The sequence below is a fragment of the Helianthus annuus genome, chromosome 7, assembly GCF_002127325.2.
Source record: "Helianthus annuus cultivar XRQ/B chromosome 7, HanXRQr2.0-SUNRISE, whole genome shotgun sequence".
Taxonomy (NCBI): Eukaryota; Viridiplantae; Streptophyta; class Magnoliopsida; order Asterales; family Asteraceae; genus Helianthus; species Helianthus annuus.
The window spans coordinates 79,090,950-79,111,052 of record NC_035439.2 but is presented as its reverse complement, the minus strand read 5'-3'; the positions used below and the strand labels follow the sequence as shown (position 1 = coordinate 79,111,052).

Here is a 20,103-nt window from a genome sequence, read left to right as displayed (position 1 = left end):
CATTTGTCTTTTGAGCGGTATAAAACTCATCCAAAAAGATTTGTTGCATTTCCGCCCATGTGTAGATAGATGCCGAAGGTAATGTGTAGAACCACTTTTTCTCCTTATCTTCCAAAGAAAATTGGAATCATACCAATTTGACATCATCTGCCGAAAATCCTTGACTCCCAAGAGTGTTGCAAATCGAGTCATAAGCCTCAAAATGAAAATAAACCTCCTCCGTTGCTAGACCCTTATACTTTGGCAAACTTTGTAATGAATTGGTTCTCACTTCAAATGTCCTCCCTTGATCAATGTGAGGAATAACTACCGGTGAAGGATTATGAGTGATCACCGGTCTAAAATGTGCTTCTACACCTCTTGCATGTTCTCGAAGATGTCTCCTTGGTACACCCAACCGAACTCTTGGACGAATAGGACCCATTGGTCTTTGCATAGGCCCTTGAGGTACATGTGGTGGTTGAAATTGATGTTGTGGCATCAGTGTGTGTTGAAATGGCCTTTGGAATTGAGGTTGTACGTTTTGTGGATGAACTTGTTGTAACGGTGTAGGACGTTGCAGTTGTGGCCCTTGAGGCCGAACATGTTGTACCCCAACCGGTATCCTACCCATATCTTGAATTCTTTGCAATGGTTGACTTTGTTGTCACACCCCCAAAATCCACATGCGGAGTACAACCACTTGGAGGCGTGACTGACCAAGATCTTAACCACCAATCACATTGAACATCATAAGTATATTTAAATAAACTTTCATTTATTAACAATAGTGTACAATATTTCCCAGTTACAGCGGAAGCATATTTAACTCATTAAGTGTTTATAAAATCACATGTAAGCTCTTAGTCTTGTGTTGCGTTTCCTTATGTCCCGACCCATGACCACTCCAGCTTCCCAGACAGCAAGTTCCTTTGACATGCACCTAAAGGCCTGCAAGGCATGTAACAACGAGTCAACAACAATGTTGAGCGAGTTCACAGTTGGGTGTACGTTTTAAGTGTTTTACGAAAACGTAGTTTGTCTTTAGCTGGCTCACTTGCCGTGGGGGTTTCCCATGTTGAAAATATGTTTAACCAGTTTATCTTATTTCCCAAAACGTATCCGTAGATGATGGGGGTTTCCCAAAGTAAAAACATGATTAATCCGTTTACCCTGTTTCCCAAACCTTTTTACGATATTTAGTGGGGGCTTCCCATGTTTGTATGTTCTATTAGTGGGGGCTTCCCATGTTTGCATATACACTAGACTATTCGTAACCATAAGTGTTCTTCTTAACCCGAGAACAGTAGTACGTACAAGGTTTACGTAGGTTTTACGTAAGTGTCCTTCTTTACCTGAGGACAGTGGTACGCGTGGGGTTTACGTAGGTTTTACGTAAGTGTCCTTTCTGACTCCGGAAGACAGTAGCATGTGTGAGTTTACGTAGGTTTTACGTAAGTGTCCTTCCTGACTCCGGAAGACAGTAGCATATTCTTGTTTACGTAGGTTTTACGTAAGTGTCCTGCTTAACCCGAGGACCATGGTAGATAGTCTAGTAACCGTGTAAGTACGAGAAATTGTTCAATTCCATCATTCAACCCATTCCCAATCCCCGGGAATCCCATGCCTTGGTAAAGAGTGTGAACTCACCTTGGTTTGCTCGGTATGTTATTGCTTCTAGTGTTTATTAATGGTTAGGTCCGTTACACACGACCTAAGGTACATTGCACATAAACTCGATGTAAGTGCTTACGTTCAATTAGTGTTTACAACTCCTTAATATCCAAACAGCGGTGATTCATGTGATGGTTGTGTACAGAATGACATCACATAGAATATTCATACATACAGTAGCGTACAGTTATATACAGTAATATATACAGCAGCATATACGGTAACATGCAATGTGTTCTTCATCCAGGGTTTTGAATTCAGCATTATACGTAAACTCAGATCAAACAATAACTAAAACTCAGACACTTATATACATGTGAAATTCGGACTACACAACATCACAAAACTCGGACAGGGGAATATCAATGAAACTCAGACCCTAATAGCATCAACATAAGTCGGATCATGTGTTCATACATTAAAGCAATGACCTGTGCGCAATACCTTAATGTCAGTCATGTGCGCAATACATTAAAGTCAACATGTGCGCAATATATTAAAGGTCGGACTATGTATCAAGCATCACAAAAATTCGGACAACATCCCCTTTAGTAAAACTCGGACAAATATATATATATATATACCTCATAAAGTTGGACTATGTGATATGTACAAAATTCGGACATTGCCTCATGTGCATCTTATAAATTCGGACCCCCCCTTATATCACACATAAAGTTCGGACTAGGTAAACATTACTTAAAATTCGGACACCACACAAGCATATAAAACTCGGACCTAAGGGCTTTACACATACTCGGACCATATGCAAGCACAAAGTCGGATCCCCTTACATCATACAAAAGTCGAACTAGGTTTAGGTTTCAAAAGTCGGACTTAGTTAACATCATAAAATTCGGACCTTCATAACACTTGAATAATTCGGACCAACTTATTTATTGAAAGTTCGGACCACTTGTGTGATTCATAAGGTTCGGACCATGTGTGAGTTATAAAGTTCGGACTACATGCAAAATCAAACATCGGACATGCTTCATTTACATAATTCGGACTCAAAACCCTAGTCGCACAGAAACATAAGATAAGCAATGTAACAGTTACGTTCTTACGATCAAGAACCCTAATTTCATATTCGCAGTGCAGTAATTAAATCCACAATCAAACATTCTATCATAACAGGCATCTTAACATTCAGCAAGTGATTTCACAACTAATCATAACCATTTCACAATACTCAGAATTGATCAATAAACACAGAACCATTACATGTAGAACTAGGGTTTTTGCATGAATCAAACAATCAATGATTAACAACAATTAACCATTAAACAATTACCTTGGATTGATTCTAGATGGATTGAAAGATCAAGATTGATGTAAGAGAACTTGTGCCAATGAGAAAGAGGATGATTGCAAGAGAGGGTTGTAGAGAAATCTTGAAGATACGTATGATGATTTGTGAATGATTTGTGAGGGAGGTTAGGGTTAAGAGTTACTAATCATTTCACTAACTACCCTACTCACCCCTAAGTATCATCTTTTACATAAAGCACACCCATCACAATATAATTTACCGTTTCATCACCAAGTTCATGTATTTGCCAAATCTTTCGTAAATAACACATAACCATGCACAATCACGATACACTTTATCAAATCAAATCGTATATAGTTACAAAGCAACAAATCATGTAAGTAAGCAACTAAACAAACAGTGAACGTGCAATAAATGCGAGAGTGGAATCTCGGAAACTCGAGTTGTCACATTATCCCCAACTTGAAAGAAATTTCGTCCCTAAATTTAGCATACGGTTACTGAGGAAGCTAGGTAAGTTGCATCGTTTACTGGTTTTCTTGGGGTGTCACATCATCCCCCCGTTGATTTGGAATTTCGTCCCGAAATTCTGTAGTAGCTTTAGCCTCAGTAGTGTTTGCAAGGTTTTCGAATAACTGGGGATACTTGAGTTTCATTTGGTCTTCTCGTTCCCAGGTAAACTCTGGGCCACGATGGGAGTTCCAACGAACTCGTACAAGAGGTATTCTAGTGTGCTTGAGGACCTTAACATCCCGGTCCGTGATTTCAACTGGTTCCTCGACGAATTGCAACCGCTCATCGATAGTGAGTTCCTTCAAAGGAACTATGAGGGTCTCATCTGACAGACACTTCTTCAGATTCGACACATGGAAAACATTGTGAACTGCACCGATTTCAGCTGGTAGGTTCAGTTTACCAATGATTTCGAATGGTCCAACGTACCGTGGATTTAGTTTACCTCGTTTACCAAAACGAACCACACCCTTCCAGGGTGAGACTTTGAGTAGCACTCGATCCCCAACTTGGAACTCGAGTGGTTTCCTGCGCTTATCGGCGTAACTGTTCTGACGGTCGCGAGCTGCCGCCATGCGTTGTCGTATCTGTGCAATTCTTTCAGTAGCATCAACTACAAGTTCTGGACCTGTGTTTTGACTATCCCCCACCTCTGCCCAACAGAGACGTGACCGGCATTTATGTTCGTACAATGCCTCGAATGGAGCGGCTTGAATGCTGGTGTGGTAACTGTTATTGTACGAAAACTCCACTAAAGGGAGTTGCTTTCCCAGTTGTTGCCAAAATCGATAACGCATGCCCGAAGCATGCCTTCTAGAGTTTGAATCGTGCGCTCAGACTGCCCATCCGTCTGAGGGTGATAAGCTGTGCTCATGTCTAATCGAGAGCCAAAAGACTTGTGCATTGCTTGCCATAGTTCTGAAGTGAATCGTGCATCCCGATCCGAAATAATAGAAATTGGCACTCCGTGCCTTGAAACAACTTCTTTCAAGTAGACGTCTGCTAGGGTAGAGAACTTATCCGTTTCTTTGATAGCTAAGAAATAAGCAGACTTTGTGAGTCGATCCACGATCACCCAAATGGTATCATTTCCACGCTGGGATCTTGGCAGGCCAGTAACGAAATCCATGGAAATTTCCTCCCACTTCCACTGCGGTATCTTTGGTTGTTGAAGTAGGCCTAATGGTTTCTGATATTCAACTTTGACCCTTGCACAGGTCAAACATTTGCTGACGTACGTTGCGATGAGGGCTTTCATGCTTGGCCACCAATACGTGGTTTTAAGATCGTGGTACATCTTATCCGAAACAGGATGTACCGAGTAGCGAGACTTGTGTGCTTCAACCATCACAAGTTCTCGTAAAAACCGCCATATAGTGGGACCCAAATACGCCCCGTTACATAGTAGGCGCCGTCTTCCCTTTGTTCTAATCGCTGCCTTGAACCGCGTAAGGCTTCAGCCTTGACATTTTCTGGTTTCAATGCTTCTACATGTGCATCTCGTATCTTAGCAGGAAGACTGGACTGGATAGCGAGCTGCAAGGCTCGTACACGCCTAGGTGTAGTATCTTTTCGACTGAGGGCATCAGCCACAACATTGGCTTTGCCTGGATGGTACTTGATGGCGCATTCATAATCGTTAAGTAGCTCGACCCATCAACGTTGACGCATGATCAATTCCTTCTGCTTGAAGACAGGCTCGAGACTCCTGTGATCGGTGTAGATGTTGCACTTGGTACCGTACAGGTAGTGCCGCCATATCTTAAGTGCGAAAACAACAGCTCCCAGCTCTAAATCGTGCGTCGTGTAGTTCCGTTCGTGAACCTTAAGTTGGCGTGACGCGTAAGCAATAACTTTATCCCGCTGCATCAATACACACCCAAGACCCTGTATTGATGCGTCACAACAGACCACAAAATCGTCCGTGCCCTCCGGCAATGAGAGGATAGGTGCACTGCAAAGTCTATCCTTTAAGTGCTGAAAAGTGGTTTCCTGGGGATTACCCCAACGATAGGTGACACCCTTCTGTGTCAGTAGAGTATACGGCTGTGCAATCTTTGAGAAGTCTTTGATGAATCGCCTGTAGTAACCCGCCAAACCCAAGAATTGGCGTATTTTCGTTGGTGTACGCGGTGCAGGCCAGTTCCTGATCGAGTCTACCTTGGATGGATCAACATGAATCCCATCCTTGTTCACCACATGGCCTAGGAAGTGGACTTCACGAAGCCAGAAGTCGCATTTCGAAAACTTGGCGTACAGTTGTTCCTTTCGAAGAAATTCCAAGATAAGACACAGGTGCTGCTCGTGTTCCTCTTGACTCTTGGAGTAGATCAGGATGTCGTCGATAAAAACAATTACGAACTTGTCTAGATAGGGTTTGCACACCCTGCTCATAAGATCCATGAAAACTGCAGGCGCGTTCGTTAGCCCGAATGGCATGACTAGAAACTCGTAGTGGCCGTAGCGAGTTCTGAATGTTGTCTTGGAGACGTCCTCATTCCGGACTCTCAGCTGATGGTAACCTGACCTCAGATCTATCCTTGAGTAGTAGCTCGACCCTTGCAACCGGTCGAATAAATCATCAATTCGTGGAAGAGGATAGCGGTTCTTCACTGTCACTTTGTTGAGTTCTCGATAATCGTTACACATGCGGAACAACTCCTCTTGTTGAGTATAACGGGGCTCCTTAAAGCGAAAACTAGGTCCAACGAAGCTCGAGTCCAATAATTCCTGGAGTTGATTAGACAGTTCCTGCAACCTTCCTGGTGTAAGGTAGTAAGGTATACCAATAACGAGGGTTACTTCTTGCATGATACAGGTCTGACATCCCACCTGTCGATGTGTAGATAAACCTGACAGTTCTTCGGGTAACATTTAGGGAGAAATCACGAATAATTGGTGGATCCTCGATCCTCCTTTCCTTAGTCTTGACATTTGTGTTGAGGGTTAACATTGCAGGGTAATTCTTCCGTAGACACTCCTGGCCTTTCTTGCTGAAATAAAGGTAACTGTGGTGCCACTCTGACACGCTGTAAGAGGTAACATTTCTCGTACAAGGTTTTCTCCTCACTGGGTGTATGCATACGATATCTGGGTAGCCAATCCACACGGCTACTGCGTCAAATATATCAAGGGTAGCAAAAGGATAGTCGACGTTGATCACTTGTCCCACAAGGTCAAGTTTGCATTCCTACACCCATATGAGGTTTCAATAGGCTCGCCATCTGCCGTTTCCATAGCAGGTTCGGTTTCGAGATGTACCAGGGCTGGGTCGAACAGTGACGAAGTGATTTATTACTAAAAGCATGAAGGCCACCATGTTGCTACAATCTTGGCATTGTCCACACCAATCCTAATTGCCCAACGCGAGTACCACATCCAGTGTTGTTGCTACTGCTACTGGAGCTCCCAAAACTGTCATTGCTCCTTGGGTTGATGACGTTTTAACTTAACCCGTACTGAGGTCGGTAAGGTGCTATGCTCATCCTCCTATCCGTCATCGTTACGAGTGGTTCAAATAGTTCACTGCCTGATACGAGAGCGTTGCAGAAGTGATCGCACTTCGGGATCAGAGACGTCAATCCATGAGTTTCAGAAAACGAGGAGGAGTAGGAAAAGGTATCGTTCAATCATTCTACGCAGGGACATCCAACTCAGGGACGTTTGTATAAGCACCTAACATTCTACACGGTTCGCTAGGTGTTCTGATGGGTGTTCCGGTAACACTCGGCAGCATCGAGTTTCGAAAGGATCCAACTATAAATGAGAAGTTCACGTTTGAGTTTAAGTAGGGGACAATTACTACTATGGCCCCTATAGGTTGGTTATGTTTCATACTGATCGAATAACAGGACAGAACCCCTTTTCCACTTGTTAAGCCCAACTGGGACTCACATGCACCCCACATTATTATTATGTGTGCACCCACAATAATATTGTGATTTGCATGTTCATCTCAGCTCCTCTTAACTCATGTCAAATGGTTCCCCACACTCGAGTAGGAAGCAAAGAGTATCACATAGCGTAGGTTATGAAGGTTTAGGGAAAGACCACCCTATCGGTCACTTATTACGTGAAAGTGTTCAAGAATTCATATCGGTGTGCTAAACGTGCAATCACATGCAATATCGTATGTAGGTGTTCACTAGTTATGTAGTACAATGAGTATAAAAGAGACGAACCTTGCAATCTGGAGCTGAGTGTCATGGTCGTATTCCCGTTTTCGGAATCTGTCCGGTTATAGTCAGGTTTTACAAAAACAGTTTCCCCATTTTTAAAACCAAGTTCACTATAACCAATGGCTCTGATACCAATCTGTCACACCCCCAAAATCCACATGCGGAGTACAACCGCTTGGAGGCGTGACTGACCAGGATCTTAACCACCAATCACATTGAACATCATAAGTATATTTAAATAAACTTTCATTTATTAACAATAGTGTACAATATTTCCCAGTTACAGCGGAAGCATATTCAACTCATTATGTGTTTATAAAGTCACATGTAAGCTCTTAGTCTTGTGTTGCGTTTCCTTGTGTCCCGACCCATGACCACTCCAGCTTCCCAGACAGCAAGTTCCTTTGACATGCACCTAAAGGCCTGCAAGGCATGTAACAACGAGTCAACAACAATGTTGAGCGAGTTCACAGTTGGGTGTACGTTTTAAGTGTTTTACGAAAACGTAGTTTGTCTTTAGCTGGCTCACTTGCCGTGGGGGTTTCCCATGTTGAAAATATGTTTAACCAGTTTATCTTATTTCCCAAAACGTATCCGTAGATGATGGGGGTTTCCCATAGTAAAAACATGATTAATCTGTTTACCCTGTTTCCCAAACCTTTTTACGATATTTAGTGGGGGCTTCCTATGTTTGTATGTTCTATAAGTGGGGGCTTCCCATGTTTGCATATACACTAGACTATTCGTAACCATAAGTGTTCTTCTTAACCTGAGAATAGTAGTACGTACAAGGTTTACGTAGGTTTTACGTAAGTGTCCTTCTTTACCCGAGGACAGTGGTACGCGTGGGGTTTACGTAGGTTTTACGTAAGTGTCCTTCCTGACTCCGGAAGACAGTAGCATGTGTGAGTTTACGTAGGTTTTACGTAAGTGTCCTTCCTGACTCCGGAAGACAGTAGCATATTCTTGTTTACGTAGGTTTTACGTAAGTGTCCTACTTAACCCGAGGACCATGGTAGATAGTCTAGTAACCGTGTAAGTACAAGAAATTGTTCATTTCCATCATTCAACCCATTCCCAATCCCCGGGAATCCCATGCCTTGGTAAAGAGTGTGAACTCACCTTGGTTTGCTCGGTACGTTATTGCTTCTAGTGTTTATTAACGGTTAGGTCCGTTACACACGACCTAAGGTACATTGCACATAAACTCGATGTAAGTGCTTACGTTCAATTAGTGTTTACAACTCCTTAATGTCCAAACAGCGGTGATTCGTGTGATGGTTGTGCACAGAATGACATCACATAGAATGTTCATACATACAGTAGCGTACAGTTATATACAGTAGCATATACAGTAACATGCAATGTGTTCTTCATCCAGGGTTTTGAATTCAGCATTATACGTAAACTCAGATCAAACAATAACTAAAACTCAGACACTTATATACATGTGAAATTCAGACTACACAACATCACAAAACTCGGACAGGCAATATCAATGAAACTCAGACCCTAATAGCATCAACATAAGTCGGATCATGTGTGCATACATTAAAGCTATGACCTGTGTGCAATACCTTAATGTCAGTCATGTGCGCAATACATTAAAGTCAACATGTGCGCAATATATTAAAGGTCGGACTATGTATCAAGCATCACAAAAATTCGGACAACATCCCCTTTAGTAAAACTCGGACAAATATATATATATATATATATATATATATATATATATATATATATACCTCATAAAGTTGGACTATGTGATATGTATAAAATTCGGACATTGCCTCATGTGCATCTTATAAATTCGGACCCCCCCTTATATCACACATAAAGTTCGGACTAGGTAAACATTACTTAAAATTCGGACACCACACAAGCATATAAAACTCGGACCTAAGGGCTTTACACATACTCGGACCATATGCAAGCACAAAGTCGGATCCCCTTACATCATACAAAAGTCGGACTAGGTTTAGGTTTCAAAAGTCGGACTTAGTTAACATCATAAAATTCGGACCTTCATAACACTTGAATAATTCGGACCAACTTATTTATTGAAAGTTTGGACCACTTGTGTGATTCATAAGGTTCGGACCATGTGTGAGTTATAAAGTTCGGACTACATGCAAAATCAAACATCGGACATGCTTCACTTACATAATTCGGACTCAAAACCCTAGTCGCACAGAAACATAAGATAAGCAATGTAACAGTTACGTTCTTACGATCAAGAACCCTAATTTCATATTCGTAGTGCAGTAATCAAATCCACAATCAAACATTCTATCATAACAGGCATCTTAACATTCAGCAAGTGATTTCACAACTAATCATAACCATTTCACAATACTTAGAATTGATCAATAAACACAGAATCATTACATGTAGAACTAGGGTTTTTGCATGAATCAAACAATCAATGATTAACAACAATTAACCACTAAACAATTACCTTGGATTGATTCTAGATGGATTGAAAGATCAAGATTGATGCAAGAGAACTTGTGCCAATGAGAAAGAGGATGATTGCAAGAGAGGGTTGTAGAGAAATCTTGAAGATACGTATGATGATTTGTGAATGATTTGTGAGGGAGGTTAGGGTTAAGAGTTACTAATCATTTCACTAACTACCCTACTCACCCCTAAGTATCATCTTTTACATAAAGCACACCCATCACAATATAATTTACTGTTTCATCACCAAGTTCATGTATTTGCCAAATCTTTTGTAAATAACACATAACCATGCACAATCACGATACACTTTATCAAATCAAATCGTATATAGTTACAAAGCAACAAATCATGTAAGTAAGCAACTAAACAAACAGTGAACGTGCAATAAATGCGAGAGTGGAATCTCGGAAACTCGAGTTGTCACATTTGTTGACCCACTTCTCCTTGAGGTCCCAAATTACCTCCATCACCCTCATAATAAAATCCGTCTTCTTCGTATCCCTCAAACTCTTCATACCCTTCTTCATATCCATATCCTCCTATACCCGAAGATTGCCCAAATGGAAAGCATGAATATTGAAAACCCAATTTGTTCGGTGGTCTAAATGATGAAGTAGCATGGATAACAGTTGAACTTTGTGGTAGTGGATAGGTTGAAGATGATTGACCCAAAGCTGGGAAGAAATGGGAAAATGATGGAATTGTAGTAGAAGGGTTAAAGGTAAGTGTAGGTTGAACTTGGGTAGTAATAGGTGGTGTAGTGTTGGGTGGTGGAACATCATGTGGTGGAGTAGGGTCGGTAGTGGTATTAGGCATGGTGGTATTTGGTGAAGGTTGTGTTGATAATGGTATGAAAGGTGGTATAGGCTCACCCGTAGTGGGTGGTGGTGGTGGATCCATGTATCTAAGTGGTGTAATTGGTGTAGTTGGTGTTGATGGTGAACCGCTGATTCTGTTTTCCCTTGACAAAATTCTATTTCCTCTCAAAGTTCGTTCAATCTCTGGATCAAATGGCAATGGTGATAGCTTGTGAGAGCTCCTAGTACGCATGCACCTGTAAATACCTGCACACTAACACACCCAGCGAAACCAGAAAGATAACAAACTTAAAAAGATCAAAAATAACACACGTTGCGCACTACCCCCCGACAACGGCGCCAAAATTTGATGTGATGTCGTGGTCACAATCAAATTTAATCCAAATACTACTAAATAGATAGTGGTAAGTGGGTATCGAACACAGGGAGTTTGTGGAATATGTGCTATTTAAATTGTTCCTCTAAATTAACTAAGGTAAACTAAATTGCAATAAAAGTAATGTTCAAGAGTTGGTTTGATTGATTTGATTTTTAAAACTAAAATTATTATTCTAATTGCAAAAGGAAAGTGTTGGTTTTAAACAAATTAGAGACAAATGACCATCTTTAGTTTCCGGTTTGCTTTGACTTTTATGCTATCATTCCACTAGAAAGAACTACATAGACATAGTTCATGTGTGATTACTTGTAGTGATGAAAGGGAACTAAGTACTCAGATTCCTAGAACGTGAGGTTGTTACCCGATGATCAATTAACCCTTACCCAAGCTTCATTATACCCATGATATCTCGATTGCCAACGGCACCAAGAACGTATGGTTTCCAACTAGTTTACATAAGAATCAACAATTTACTAACAACTAATCACACACTATAACAAAGGAGTGAAAGTGAACAGCTCCGAGCAAATCTTCTAGAGAGCGTACCCTTTATTTCTACTCTTTCTCTCTTCTAAAAAGAACTCAAAATCGAAAAAAGAAAAAAGAATCTTTTGTTTTTGTTTTTGTTTTTGTTTTCCTTTTTTTGGCCGTCGGGACTCCTTGAAGCTCAATCAAAGTACATTCTTAAAGATAAAGTTTGTTATTCTAGAAATTAGGATATCAAGCATAAATTCTAATACAAACCTTCAACCAAAGGCAATCATAAAGAGTTTAGCCACTCATGGCTTGAATCATCATCATCAAACAAGTCTTAATGTGCAAGTGAATTAAAAACATCAAACTAAAGATTAAAGATTGTCTTCAAGCTCCAAGCAACACCCAAAATTCGTCCCTAACTGTTGGATAACCGATTACCAATGATAGGTCTCGATAAAATATCATAAAAAGGACAATTAATGCATGAGTTACACTTTTGGATCCATACGGCGCCGTAAGCTACGGTGCCCACCGTAGCTTACGGCGGTCAACAAACTCTGGCAGGCCAACATAGCGCCGTAAGCTACGGCGCTCGCCGTACCTTACGGCACCCATCTTTTCTTTACGGCGCACGAAGACTGGGCTACGGCGGGACTGTTTGGCAAAAATGGCGACCGTAACCTACAGTCGGAGCCGCAGGTTACGACGCTGTATGAAGTGCTTTCCCTTGTTTCCTTTGTTGCATGTTAATTTCTCCAATCTTGTTTCCGCCAACTTCTAACATCCATCTAAGCTTCCTAAAACCCACATCTTGAGCACTTTAACACCTGCAAATCAAAACATCTAGTGGTTACCAAGTTCAAGCAATTAACCGTGTATAGCATGGGATTTTTATCCTTTTAAGGCACTTAAGGGTTGTCCTACGGACCACCCGTCACATCCCCACACTTACCCGTTGCTTGTCCCAAGCAACTCATTTTAAAACCATTTCATAACCACAAGCGATCAATCATGCAAACCAAGCTAAAATGTACCGTCCTTTTACTAACTTTTTATCATACCACAAGACACACCCCTCACAAAAACTCTCAGTGACAAGTAATATTAGCACATTATGCTAAAACACTCAATGCACATGTGTGAATGTGCGACAATAAGCTTGTGTACAAATCAAGTCTCCTCCTAAAGAGTGTTTAGCATGCTTATGAATCAAAAGGACTTACGGGTTGTAACGAGACTATGTGTAAAAGTAGGAAATAGTGGGAATGTGAAAGTAGCTCATTGATTTGACCCGGTTTTTATTTCTACTACTAAACAAAACAAACATCAACTATATACAAAACATCATCAACTTCTCAACTACTATTGCAACTAAATACTTCTTTTTGTATATATATATGTAGGATCGGTGACCTGACCCGAATGAGTCGTTCAGATGAGTTTTACTCTGTTTCAGGTGCGGAAAACAAGAAACAAAGCTAGAAACAACTGATTTTTCACTTTAACTACTGATTGTATTGATCGGAACTCAATTACAAGCAGTCTTCACACCGGCAGCACCTCGGTATGGAATTCGTACAACTCATACTGATTTCGCCCAAGCTAACCTATATATACTGTTGTGATTTTGCCCCTGATGACACTTGACCATATGAGCGAAATCAACATTAAGTGATTTCTCCTGAAATCACCCATGAAACCCTAGGAGCGAAATCAGCCTACTTAACTCTATATTCTTCCTATTTTCTCGTAAAACGTGCCCTAATCTATACAATGCAGTCTAAGACTCGATACAAGACGAAGTCGACAGATGTATGCACCAACAGACTCCCCCTCAGATGTTGACGAGTCGTCCATCGAGTCATGACAATACCATGTCTTCACTTCTTTAGTCTTGATCAGCCTCTGGGCTTTTCTCTCTCTATCTTCATCAACAGACTCCCCCTTATGACTTGCTGGCATTTCTTTGATCTTTAACAACATCTGCTTTAGGATCGTTGTCTGACTTTCACAGGTCCAAGATTGTTGCCTGGCTGTAGCTTTGATCACGGAATCGAAACCTGGCTCACTTTAATCAGAGTCCTCAGGTATCGTAATCTGGCTTTTGACTAGATTAGATCTCAGGATTGAATAACCTGGTTCAACTTGACCTGCATAAACTCTACCACAAATTAAGTTTTTCACATTTAACAATTTGAATATAAACGTATGCACCAACAATCACTCTCCCTCAGATTACATACACATGATGAACCACTTGTTGAGTTAAAAACATATTTTGACAATCAAGACACACTCCCCCTCACAACAATGTCATCATGTTTAGCACTTGGAATTTTGAAAATCAGCTCTTCAACATCAGTTATCGAAAAATTTTTTTGACTTTTTCAAAATTTATGCTACTCCACTTTTCATCACTCACCACACCCAACCAGCTTCCGTCACATCATCGAATTTCATTACATCACTAGTGATGGAATTTAGTGAGGGTGTCCATCACTAGTGATGTATGTTTTTTTAAATAATAAAATTAACAATAACAATTTCACTTAAATAAATATTAGAGTTAATTACATAGTTAGTCCCTTTGGTTTGCACATAGTAACATAGTTAGGTACTAATAGTTTAAAATCACATTATAGGGTATTAGCTTTTCTTTTTGTAACGTTTGAAGGTATTAACGTTATTTGTAGGTTTAAAATCGCATTCTATTAGTAACTAAGTATGTTATTTTGTGCAAACCACAGGGACTAACTATGTTAATACCCTAAAAGTTAATACCTTCAAAAGTTACAAAATGAAATGTTAATACCCTAGAAGGTGATTTTAAACTATTAGTACCTAAGTATGTTATTTTGTGCAAACCACAAGGACTAGCTATGTAATTAACTCTAAATATTACATTAAAAAAATCCCAAATTACAAAGTAAAAAAAAATTAAACATTGCAAAGTAAAAAAAAAAAAAACTAAAAGATCTACGGCATCCCCCAACCCCACTTTTCACATATTTCGCATTTGCGTTGAAGTAGGATGGACTTAAAGGGTTCGCTATGAGTGTCGTGCGGATGTAACATGACGTTTAAATCACTATTTTTTTGTTTTCGGTCAAGTGTTTAATATACGCCTCGTCACGTTTAAGTTTTGAAGCCGCAAGTTTTTCTTTTCTTTATTTAGTTTCGGCCATTTCCACCAACCTAGCCACTTTGAATTCGGTGATTGATTCCGCCATCGCTTCCTTTACTCTTCTTGATGAATCACCATTTTTCTTGCGATCATCTTGCTCGGGTTGATCGTTAGGGTTGGTCATTCAGATTCATTTCGGGCATGTTGCTGGACTTGGAAGTAGTGTAGTTCCCAGACTCGGAAGTTTTTGATCTTTTTGAACCTCCTCTTTTCTTTGGAGTCGTCAGCCCATCCGTGTCGACCAACGTAACCGGTACCCACTCCGAGTGATGTCTCACAACCTCCTATGACGCCAAGTGTGAAAAAGATTTATCGGCTGTATGTCGTGCAATAGTCTTTTAGGGCGTTTTTGATGATAGTCGCCTCGCTCGCTCCGCTTTGTGGATTTCGGGTCTACAAAAATACAAAAAACACTATTTTATAACAAGATAAAAAATAACAAAATATAGTTATAACTTAAAAAATTTACAAATTGAATGAAGCAAGCATTTTAAATTTACTCATTTTTCGGTTCAAATCTCCCCACTTTGAAGTCATTTGATCCATGTTGCGTTCGGTTGAGCTGGGAAGTTTGGTAAAATGTGCCATAACTAGTCTCCAAAACAAGTCTCTTCTTCATTCATTTGAATGTTTTTTTTGTTTTCGGAGATGTGCAAGTATGCCTTGGTCAAGGCGACCTCCTCATCGCTCGTCCAAGCTCTCTGACCACCAGATATTGGGACGATATCAATACTTCATCGTCTTCTTCTTCATATTCTTCTTTTTGAACCGGTTCACTATCGGCATCATCATCAAGTTGTTGTTGTGGTTCGTGATATGCACAAGCGAATTGGTGGATGAGATTGTTATCTTCTAGTGGGTTGAGTGACATTTGATTAAAAGGTTGGGTTTGAAACGGTTGGATTTGAAATGGTGGAATAAAAGGTTGGTTTTGATACGATTGGTTTTGATACGGTTGGTTTTGATACGGTTGGTTGTGAAACGGTTCGGGTTGGTGGGAAAGGGTCGGTTGGGAAACGGTTGTGTTTGACATGGTGGGATTGGGTCGGCTTCGTCATGCAAGCGAAATCTCGCCGGCTCGCAAAGATTAGCTCGAACCTTTGGCCGTGTGGGTTTTTTCTTCGAACCCGAACCACGTTTGCTTGAACCTTCCATTTTTCGATTTAGAATGTAGAGTGTAGAGATATATATAGTGGAGGGTTCAAATGAGAAGAAAAAATTTGTAAGAATAAAAAGAATAAGTTTTAAACCAATAGAAATGCTCCATTTTACTTCATTTAATATGTGTATTTAATGTTATTAATAAGGACATATAGGTAAATTTGTAATTGTAATTAATTAGCTAACTAATTAAACTTGTAACTCACTTTTAAATATATACTATTTCAAGAAAAAATAATTTAGGATGAAAGACAATTTTCGACATATGTAGGATAAATTTTAGTATGTGTAGGATAATTTTCTTAAATGTGTATCATAAATTTAGATATGCGTAGGGTAAATTTCGGTAAGTGTAAGATATATGTATAATAAATTTTGAAAATGTGTAGGATAAATGTTTTTTATTTTATTAATGAGAAATAACATAATTAATGAGAGGAGTTATAAACTATTTAATGTTTTACCATTATGCCCTTTCTTCTTTTTCTTCTCACATTAAATTTTTTCTCAAATGAACATTCCCATATACATATATATATATATGTAGAGATGGAACATTCTACAACTTTTCAAACGGTAACATTCATCATTCAAACGGTAACATTTATTGTTCAACGGTAACATTCTGTAACTTTTCACACGTTATGGTTAGGGTGATCGGGGCACTTGCGGGGAGTGGGTGCGGTGACCCAATTCACCGCTCGGGAACACCGGCGCCATCGGTGCGGGGAGGGGGTGCGGGGAGGGGGTGCGGGGAGGGAGATCGGGGAGGTTTCACCGAAGAATGAGAGAGGAGATGGTGGGGCCACCCTCATTTTCAACCAATCAATGATTTTCCTGTTTTTTTATTAATAAAAAAACAAGTCACCTAAGAAGTGAGTGCCGCCATTAAATTGGGGTGTGAGGGAAGTTTAAGAGTGGAGTTAACGTGGCATAACCTGATTGGGTGTGCGTAAGAGAGAGGACTCCCCTAAGAGAGGAGTGCCCCTCTCACTCTTACAACGCATTATAACCATCACATGTTTCATTTCCACTTATTTGCACGCCTTCACACCTCCACCTCGTAACCACCACCCTCATCATCCCCCCTCTCACACACACAAAAAAACACTCACTATGCATAAACGTGACAGTCTATACATCATTCTTTTCGAAAACAAAGCACCTCCTCCTCTTTCTATAAATAACACTCCACACATCACAGTTCATTCCACCTCTTCTCTCTCATATATCTCATTTCATAAGATCTCGATTTTTCTAGAGAGAGAAAGAGACAATGGCTGGAGGAGGAAGTCGTTCATACACAGGTTTCGTGTTCGTTCTATTGTTGGTTCTCATGATTGCATTCTCCGACGTAGCTCAGGTACCCGTTTATTCTACATCTCTACCGAGAGTGCTTTTGGTATCAAAGAACAAACAAACATAGCTTATAAAAAAAATAAAAACGTACCCTTTTTTTAGTTTTTTTTATTGTATTTACCAGATGCATCACTTCATTTATGGAAAACTTCAATCTCCCTACCTATTCAATCAGTTGGAACGTCCGTTTAACGTATGGGGTACATTTAGACATTTAGTCTCACCCGTATAAAAGTTCTACCAATCTGTAGGGTTTGAGTAGTGGAATGAACCCAAAGTTAGGGATGTAAACAACCCGAGCCGAGCCCAAGCTCATTTAAACATAAAAAAGAGCTCGGCTTGTTTAAGACTATTTCTAAAACTCGGGTTTGGTTCGTGGGTAGTTTTTCAAACTTGAGCCGGTTTGGATCGACGTATTTATTATATATACTTTTTCACATATATATTTAAAACTGTATCTTTTATATTTAATGTAGCATATATTATTAAATTATAATATTTTATATAATTTATATATAAATTAGTAGTATTATATAAATATTTATTTAAGTATTGTAAATAAAATTTATAGAAACAAAAAGCGTTCGGCTCTCGAATTGTCTCGGGCTCGATATATAAAGTTAAAGGCTCATGATCGAGCTCATTAAAGGTCGGCTCGCCAATGAGCTAGTGGTGGAGTGGTAAGGGAGAGACCTTGTGTTCTAAGTGACCCAAGTTCAATTCCTGCCCCTAGCATTTAGTTTCTGCAGCACCTGGTGATGATGGGAGACTAGGCGAGTAGGCGGCGATCGCTAGTTCGATCCTTGAACTGAGCGGGTTTTACCTCACCGCACTGTCGTGCCTTCCGGCGAGTGTTCACGGGCTTCGGCCCTAGGTGAGGGTTTTCCCCGGTTCGGAAGACGAGTGTATCCCGATGTGGTGAATTTCGCCAGTAGCCCATTTGAAGGATTCGTTGGCCGTTCAAAAAAAAAAAAGGTCGGCTCGATCAAAGCCGACTTAAAAAAATCTTTCTTTTAGATGCCGACTATGAATGTTTTAAATTCATTTTCTTCATGTGTACATTTAGGGATACAACAAGCTTCGTCCCCGAGGTATGGTATCACTCACAAGAACTTCATTTCATTGTGCATAACGATGCTGTACGTTACTATGCCCTAATGCATTATCATTATTTATACCCTACAGATTGTAAACCCAGATGCACATACCGTTGCTCGGCAACATCGCACAAGAAGCCGTGCATGTTCTTCTGCCAAAAGTGTTGCGCCAAATGCTTGTGTGTGCCGGCCGGTGTGTACGGCAACAAACAGTCGTGTGCTTGCTACAACAAGTGGAAGACACAACAAGGCAAACCAAAGTGTCCTTGATTTTTATGTTTTAAAGTTTAGAAGGGGATTTATTACGTTTCTTTAAAGTTGAAGGGTTTAACTTGTTTTTCTAGTAAAGATAACCGAAGGGTGTTTTAGTCAATGTGTTATCTATTGGGTCGTATCTAGTTGCTAGATCTTTTGTGTTTCTCTTTAGTAAGGATAACCGAAGGGTGTTTTAGTCAATGTGTTATCTATTGGGTCGTATCTAGTTGCTAGATCTTTTGTGTTTCTCTTCTTTTAAAAAAAACTTTTTCATATCCGACCAAGTTTGTGTTTCTCTTCTTTTAAGAAAAATCCTTTCTTATGTTTTCGATCTTTTTCTTTTAGTAGAACCAGGGGTACGGTGGGGTGGGGTGGGGTTTGGAGCATGGGTTAACACGTGGACTTCGAGGGGTACCGCTGGTCAGTTGCATGCTGGGTCGGTATGAGGGGGCGTGGCTAGCTCGCGTGGGTTGGCCACGTGTTATAATTTTTTTAATTTTTATAAAAATACACACAAAATTAAAAAAAAGCCTAAAATTATTATTTAAATCCTAGCCACCTATAGCCTAGCCAACCCAGCCAATGAGAGCCGACCACGGAAGAACGCTAGGCCCGCCCAGCGCCCGGGCTGAAACCCCCCCCCCCCCCCAATCGGCCACACCGAAACCCAAGCCCACCCGGGGTGGTGACTTGGGCGTTTGTACCCAACCCACGCCCCAACCCCCGCCCTATACCCCACAGTCTTAATAGTTAATAATTGTTTCCACTTTTTTTTTCAGCCCGTTAACGAATCCTTTAAATGGCTACTGACGAAATTACCACATCGGGATACGCTCAGCTCCGAGCCGGAGAAAATCCTCACCACGGGCCGAAGCCTGTGAACACTTGCCCAAAGGCACAGGCACGACAGTGCGGTGAGGTAAAACCCGCTCAGTTCAAGGATCGAACTAGCGATCTCCACATCTTCACCTACTCTGCCATCATCACTAGTTGCCATAAAAAATATGGAGAGGTCAGGAACCGAACTTGGGTCTCTTACAACACTAGGTCTCTCCCTTACTACTCCACCACCAAATCATTGATAATTATTCCCACTTTTACTTTGTGTTTTTCATGGCTCTCGATATTTTCACTTCCCTACATTTTATTCTCACCTCCTTTTTTACTATATTTCTCTTTATGTATGTATAGAGAGATCGACAAGAGACATGTGTGAATATTAACTCCTGTATTTTATAAATGCTCAAAGTCTAATTTTACACCTAACTTTCTATTTCGACCCTTTTTATA

General features: G+C 40.4%; 2 protein-coding genes across 2 annotated transcripts; one reads left to right on the top strand and one right to left on the bottom strand.

Annotated features, from left to right (window-relative positions):
- Positions 1-10,503: 10,503 nt before the first annotated feature.
- On the bottom strand, positions 10,504-10,983 carry LOC110866486 (circumsporozoite protein-like). Its single transcript, XM_022115634.1, has one exon. The coding sequence runs from the start codon at positions 10,981-10,983 to the stop codon at positions 10,504-10,506; it is 480 nt and encodes a 159-aa protein (XP_021971326.1).
- A 6,171-nt stretch (positions 10,984-17,154) lies between these two features.
- On the top strand, positions 17,155-19,088 carry LOC110867825 (protein RSI-1). The gene is made up of 3 exons (XM_022116839.2): positions 17,155-17,465; positions 18,528-18,552; positions 18,647-19,088. The coding sequence occupies exons 1-3, from the start codon at positions 17,379-17,381 to the stop codon at positions 18,826-18,828; spliced, it is 294 nt and encodes a 97-aa protein (XP_021972531.1). The 5' UTR covers positions 17,155-17,378; the 3' UTR covers positions 18,829-19,088.
- Positions 19,089-20,103: the final 1,015 nt, after the last annotated feature.

Bases quoted from the DNA above. Each gene is read 5' to 3' on its own strand.
- LOC110867825 (XM_022116839.2), top strand. From the start codon at position 17,379: ATGGCTGGAGGAGGAAGTCGTTCATACACAGGTTTCGTGTTCGTTCTA. The intron at 17,466-18,527 runs GTACCCGTTTAT...GTGTACATTTAG, and splicing joins CATTCTCCGACGTAGCTCAG to GGATACAACAAGCTTCGTCC. The intron at 18,553-18,646 runs GTATGGTATCAC...TATACCCTACAG, and splicing joins CAACAAGCTTCGTCCCCGAG to ATTGTAAACCCAGATGCACA.
- LOC110866486 (XM_022115634.1), bottom strand. From the start codon at position 10,983: ATGGATCCACCACCACCACCCACTACGGGTGAGCCTATACCACCTTTC.